The 7,223-nt window shown below is 37.5% G+C and overlaps 1 protein-coding gene across 1 annotated transcript; it reads left to right on the top strand.

Moving 5' to 3' along the window:
- The first annotated feature begins 910 nt into the window (after window positions 1-910).
- On the top strand, window positions 911-4,089 carry LOC106868407 (zinc finger protein 239). Its single transcript, XM_014913641.2, has 2 exons — window positions 911-1,338; window positions 2,991-4,089. The coding sequence occupies exon 2, from the start codon at window positions 3,319-3,321 to the stop codon at window positions 4,036-4,038; it is 720 nt and encodes a 239-aa protein (XP_014769127.1). The 5' UTR covers window positions 911-1,338; window positions 2,991-3,318; the 3' UTR covers window positions 4,039-4,089.
- Window positions 4,090-7,223: the final 3,134 nt, after the last annotated feature.

Genomic DNA, 7,223 nt, shown 5'->3' with positions numbered 1-7,223 from the left:
ATATACAACGGGCTTCTTTCAGTTTCCGTCTACCAAATCCACTCACAAGGCTTTGGTCAGCCCGAGGCTATAGTAGAAGACACTTGCCCAAGGTGCCACGCAGTGGGACTGAACCCAGAACCATGTGGCTGGTAAGCAAGCTACTTACAGCCACTCCTATGCCTATGGTGCCTTTTTTTTTTTACACCTCAATTGTTTGCTTCTTTTCTTTATTTCTTGTTTCTTTGTTTTCTTCTACAGAATCTATAATTCTTGTTGATATTCTCATCATTGTAATTATGTTGAGTTTTTCATTTGATCAAGTTTTGTTTATTTCATATCATGTACCATTTTCCTATGATCTTCTTTCATTTGACCTAGATATTTAATTCTTTCTTATTTTTGCCTTTCTGATGCCTAGGGGTGGATATTGATGTGTATAAGTCATTTTCTGGAGAATTGAAGTGGCAAATTTACATTATCTAGTTGTATCCATTTTATATGCTCAAAAAGAACACTGATGCTTTTATGAAATAGTTATCAGATTATGTTATAATGCTTTTAATGCATTTAGGAAAGGCCATTTGCTGAGCTGATATAGTTTTTGTAAAGAAGTGATCATTTGTAAAAAATATATTTTGTATCAAAGTCAAAAATGCAGTAAAAACACCTGATTTTGCACCCCTACCATTATATATACAGTGGTGTTTCTATGCAACATTTGTTTCTATTTAGTTGTGTGTCTAGATATCTCCCAGTCTATTCCCAACACCTTTTATACCTTTTCTCTGCTGATGAATTGTTCACTCTTATTTCCGTGTTCTTCTTATCACATTAACATATTATTATTAGGTAAATAAAGAAATCATTATTAGGTTAGTCACTTGTGCAAATTGTCCCCCCTGATAGGACTTATTTTGCTCAAATTATCCGAGAGAGGGAAGTGATTAATAATAGTTTCTAACAAGTATTGACAATGGAAGGTAAAGTAATTAGTCGACACCTTCGATCTCTGTAATTTATTTGTTCTTTATTTTATTGAGATGAAAAGAAAAATTGACCTCGTCAGGATTTGAGAACAGAACGTAAAACCTGAAGAAATGCTGCAAAATTAACGCTGTGAATTTTAGCAAAAGTCCAACAATTTCGTTTCGGTTTTTAAAGCAAACCATTTGATTTTATACATTCCCCAATTTCCTTAGTTTGGAATTCTTCCGGGAACTTGTTTTCAAGGCTAGTTCTCGTAGCAAATTTTCTTTGATCTCTTCTCTCGCCTGAAATTAGCGACTTTTCTAAATGGTTTGTATATCGAAACTGCTGTGAAGAGACTATTTCGAAGATAACAAGCTCGATTGAATTGTAAGTAGAGCAATAATTTCTATTGTATCTGTTTCTTTTAAAGTTCGTTTTCTCTTTATCCAAACCTCTTATGATAAACTGTAATTATGATCCAGTCGGAAATCTTAACAATGTACAAGGTTTTTTAAAACATTTTACCTATCATCCATAACTTTCTAAATCTGCTGAAATTATGAAAATTAACAGATTACTCTGTTCTCTGCGATATTTTGAGAAGCGGTGACGGGTGACAATTTTGTAAATACTCTTTTACTCTTTTACTTGTTTCAGTCTTTTGACTGCGGCCATGCTGGAGCACCGCCTTTAGTTGAAGAAATCGACCCCAGGACTTATTCTTTGGAAGCCTAGTACTTATTCTATCGGTCTCTTTTGCCGAACCGCTAAGTTACGGGGACATAAACACACCAGCATCGGTTGTCAAGCGATGTTGGGGGGACAAACACAGACATACAAACACACACACACATACATATATATATACACATATACGACGGGCTTCTTTCAGTTTCCGTCTACCAAATCCACTCACAAGGCTTTGGTCGGCCCGAGGCTATAGTAGAAGGCACTTGCCCAAGATGCCACGCAGTGGGACTGAACCCGGGACCATGTGGTTGGTAAGCAAGCTACTTACCACACAGCCACTCCTACGCCTATAATAATATTTATAAGCTTAAAGCTTACAAGCGATCGCCGTGCAGTGACTAAAGAAAATAGTCTAATATCGGGGCATATAAGCCCTCAGTGGAAGAAAAAGTGGGTTTTGTTTTCATTTGTCCATACACGGTGATCGCTTGTAAGCTTTAAACTTATAAATATTATTATTATTTATATTGCTCTATATTACGATCAACAACACCGTCAAACAACGAATCTTCTTTTCATATCTGACAATGTATCTATCAAACCTGGGCACCAAACCGTTAATCGTTAATTAACGAAGTTAACATTTTCGTTAATGATTTAACTTTTAAGGGTATAGCTACAGATTTCTGCCTCCCCTCCCCCACAACTTTGGATGATCATAACTTTCAGAAAAATGGATATTTTTTAATGAATTTTTCTACGAATATGTACTATATCATGTAGATTCCGAATATACAAAATTTAGGGGAGGAAAGTGTTTTGGGTGGGGGATTTCGGAAAATTCACCGGAGTCCACTTCAATCCGTCTTAACTTCCAAGAAAATTATTATTTTTTAATGAAATCCTCTACAAATATACAGAGAGCAGCATGGACAAGGCTCAGAATTTGGTCAAGACCTGGTTGGAGACCAACTCCAAGGACTTGCTGATAGATGCTGCCTTCTTGGGTGAGCAAGTGTTGGTGGACTTATTTATCAAGTTCAACACAGCCATCCCCTCCAGTGCTACAGTGGAGCATTTGTTCTCTATGGGCAAGGAGAACATCATGAAGGCCAAGAGATCATCCCTGTCGATGAAAAGTTTGACATGCTAATTTTCATGAAGGGCAACATGCATCTCATGAACAAGAAGACGAAAAATTAAATTATGTATATATCGTGTTTTTCATTTCTTAATTTCTTTTTTTTGATATAAGTTGGATGAAAGGTAAGGGAGTAGAGACTGTACCTCTACTTTTTATGTATCCTCTATGTCTTATAATGTTTTTGTTTTTCTTTCTATAATTTCAGATTATCATATGACGTTGGCATCAAAGAATTCTTACATCTGGTTCATCAGCAAAATTTTTCATGTTCTACAGACTGAAAGGAAGATGTTATACGCTGAACATATATATGATATTAATTGCAGCATTTCTCTATATCACTGTTTGGAATATTTACAATGTGATTTTGCCTTCTTATTAAATTTAGATTACAAATGAGTTTTCAGAATCTTTAAATAGCAACAATGCACACAGTTGATGGAAATATAGCAATTAAAATATATTTGTTGGGGTTCAACTATAAAAATAAAACAGACTAAACATCTATAAATTGTGGTGAGAGAAGAATAATTATGGAAAATAAATTGACTAAGAACAAGGTTAATTTTAAAACACAATCTAAAAGGATTGATTCTCCTGATGGTATGAAGACAGGAACAAGTAAAACATCATACAAGTGTGATATCTGTAAGAAGATATTTTCTCAAAAAGGTAACCTCATTAGACACAACCGTATTCATACAGGAGATAAACCATATCACTGTGATATCTGTGGTAAATCATTCACTCGACATGAACATGTAACTACACATAAACGCATTCATACAGGAGAGAAACCATATCACTGTGATATCTGTGGTAAATCATTCTCTCGACATGAACATGTAACTACACATAAACGCATCCATACAGGAGAGACACCGTATCAGTGTGATATCTGTGGTAAATCTTTCTCTTATGGAAATACCTTAGTTACACACAAACGAATTCATACAGGAGAGAAACCATATCATTGTGAAATCTGTGGTAAATCATTTTGTGAAAAAAGTGTCTTAACTATACATGGACGTATTCACACAGGAGAGAGACCATATCACTGTGATATCTGTGGTAAATCATTCTCTCAGAGTGGTGTGTTGACTTCTCATAAACGTATTCATACAGGAGAGAAACCACATTACTGTGACAACTGTGGTAAATCATTCTCTGGAAGTAGTGACTTAATGTTTCACAGATGTTTTCATACAGACGAGAAATCTTATTCACACGTAGGTATTCAAACAGAAAAGTAAATGTATTGTTGGCAAAATTTAGATTGGAGTAAATAAAATAGAGCAAAGGTTTGACTTTGTATTTGTTGATCAAATTATTCCATTTCTCTCACTGGCATAGGTTTGTGGTTGACAAGTTTCTTTTCTCAATCACAGAGTTTCATATTCAATCCTTCTGTGTGGTACCTTGGGTAAGTTCCTTCTACAATTACTTTGGGTCAACCAAAGCCTTGTGAGCAGATTTTGTTGGTGGAAACTGATAGCCCATTATCATCATTTAACGTCCACTTTCCATGCTAGCATGAGTTGGACAGTTTGACTGAAAACTAGTAAACGTGGGGGTGGGGAGCTGCACCAGGTTCCAATCTGATTTGGCAAGATATCTACAACTGGACGCCCTTCCTAATACCAACCACATATTCATGTATAGTTGGCACTCCATTGGTTATGATGACAAGGGTTCCAGTTGATCCAATCAACGGAACAGCCTGCTTGTGAAGTTAGCATACATGTGGTTGAGTACTCCACAGAAAATGTGCACCCTTAATGCAGTTCTCAGGGAGATTCAACGTGACACAGTGTGACAGGGTTGGTCCTTTGAAATACAGGTACTACTCGCATTTGCCAGCTGAGTGGACTGGAGCAACATAAAATAAAGTTTCTTGCCCATGGACACAACACATAACTGGAAATTAAACTCACAACCTTGCGATCATGAGATGAATACCCTAACCACTAAGCCATGCACCTTCACATGTATATATATATTTGTATATGTATATTCTCATCATCATTTAATGTCCATTGTCTATGCTGGCATGGGTTGGATGGTTTGACCAGGGCTGGCATGCTGGAAGGCTGCACCAGACTCCAGTTTGATTTGGCACAGTTTCTACAAATGGATGTCCTTCCTAATGCCAACCACTCTGAGAGTGTAATGGATGCTTTTACGTGCCCTAGCACAGGTGCCAATTGCGTGACACCAGTATCTGCCATGACTGCAATTTTACTTGGCCTGATGGGTCGTCTTCATATGTATATATACATATATATGGTGCTGTTGGTTACTTCTTTTTCTTCTTTGAACTTTTCCCTTCCTCCTTTCCAATGAAGAGCTATGCTCAAAACGTCAAAAACTCTCTCTTTTTACTGAGCATCAAATACATTCCTTGTGCACATTCTCTTATTGTCTGTTATTGCTAATTTTATTGTTTGTGTATTTGAATTGACTATATTCTGTTATTCTTTTACTTGTTTCAGTCATTTGGCTGTGGCCATACTGGAGCACCGCCTTCAGTCGAATAAATCGACATCAGGACTTATTCTTTGCAAGCCTAATACTTATTCTATCGGTCTTTTTTGCCGAACTGCTTGGTTATAGAAACATCAACAATGGTTGTCAAGCAATGGTGGGGGAGGGGACAAACACAGACACTCAAATACATACTTATACACAACGGGCTTCTTCCAGTTTCCTCCTACCAGATCCACTCACAAAGCTTTGGTCAGCCTGAGGCTTTAGTAGAAGACACTTGCCCAAGGTTCCACACAGTGGAACTGAACCCAGAACCATGTGGTTTGGAAGCAAGCTTCTTACCACAGCCACTCCTATGAGGTCAGATCAAAATGTATCAGGACTGGTGCTATAAAATGAAAAAAATACAACACATATCAATTCAGCATTTAATCTCTTTTCAAGTCATCTCTTTCTGAAGCTAAACACTTTACCCTGTATTGTTTACATTGATGGAAGCATTCATGGAACTCCGTTTTTTGGATAGTGAGTAGCTGCCTTGTTGCATTCTCTTGGATTTCCTTCATGTCTTCAAATCTTGTTAGATGTGTCACGAGTATGTTTGTGTTTGTCTTGACATTGTGTGACAATTGCAAAAGGGTCACTGTTATACGAGGAGTGTCATTCATATTCAGTATTCTTTGGAAACATGTCTGGCCATGTGGAAGTAATGTTTGACCACTGGAAAGACATCTGGCTGTAGAAAATTTGCCCCGGTAAACACTGTCTAACCCAAACAAACAAACATGGAAAATGGAACATTAAAATGATAATAATAAGTCATAACTTTATGAATTGAATTGTTGGTGTTAGGAAGGGCATCCAGCTGTAAAAATCCTTTCAAAAACAGTTACAGAAGTCTGGTGCAGGCTTCTGCCTGGTTGGCTCTTGTGAAACCGTTCCACCCATGCTAGCATGGCAGGAAGATGTTAAACAATGATGGTGATGATGATGATGATAGTTTTCTATGGGCATGGCTATGTACTTAAGAAATTACCTTCCCAACCACATGGTTTTAGGTTCAATCCCACTGTGCAGCACCTGGGCAGTTTGTTTTGTCCTATTGCCCCAAGTCTTGTTATTCAGTTTGCTTGACAGAAACTGAAATTTGAGAAACTTATTATTTACTTAAAATGTAATTAAAAGTGTATTGCAGAGATATGCTATTGAGGACATAACCAAAGATGTAAATTATTTATTGCATAAATTTGGTCTTAAATTTTCTCATTATTAAATATTGTCCTTCTTTTCTTTCAATACTACCCTGAATATGAGGCATAGTATAGCAGAACTATGACGTTTCAGGCTTGTTCCTGTTGTGTGTCATTTTGGGCAAATGTTAGTTTCTGCAGCCTTGGGATGACCTGTACATTGTGAGTGAAACTGGGTAGATGGAAACTTTACAGAGGCTTGTCAAATGGATTCTACTTGCAATTTAAGAGTTACAGCTTTATTGCACACTTTATCACATCAATGTTTTAATGTCCGTATTTCTTTGCTTGCCACAATGAATGCTGTTAGACAGAATTCATTGTGGCAGATTTTCTACTGCTGGATGCCCTTCCTGTCGCCAGCTGTCACCTGATTCTGAGTAAGACAATAATTCCCGTTGGTCAGACAGGAATTTCAACCATGTTTCGTGGTCTGCTACCACAACAGCTCCTTTATAGGATCCAGTTAGCTGAAGACATCATCAGGAGGAACCACGTCCGGTTTCGGCCCCTACTCCTCTACCGTTTTGACGTGGCGGGGCCACCCCCTTTCGGAGGTGTCTTCAGCTCTGGTGTTGGGTGCATGTCTTCTTTCACTGTTTGTGACTGTTCTAATTCAACTGTGGAATGTCCCTCGCTATGGTTATTTTCCAGGAGGTTCTGGTCACACGTCTTACGGTTCATCAACCCACGTTGTTGAA

This window comes from Octopus bimaculoides, chromosome 28 (genome assembly GCF_001194135.2).
Source record: "Octopus bimaculoides isolate UCB-OBI-ISO-001 chromosome 28, ASM119413v2, whole genome shotgun sequence".
Taxonomy (NCBI): Eukaryota; Metazoa; Mollusca; class Cephalopoda; order Octopoda; family Octopodidae; genus Octopus; species Octopus bimaculoides.
The sequence above is the reverse complement of the archived record's forward strand: the minus strand, read 5'-3'. Positions and strand labels throughout refer to the sequence as shown.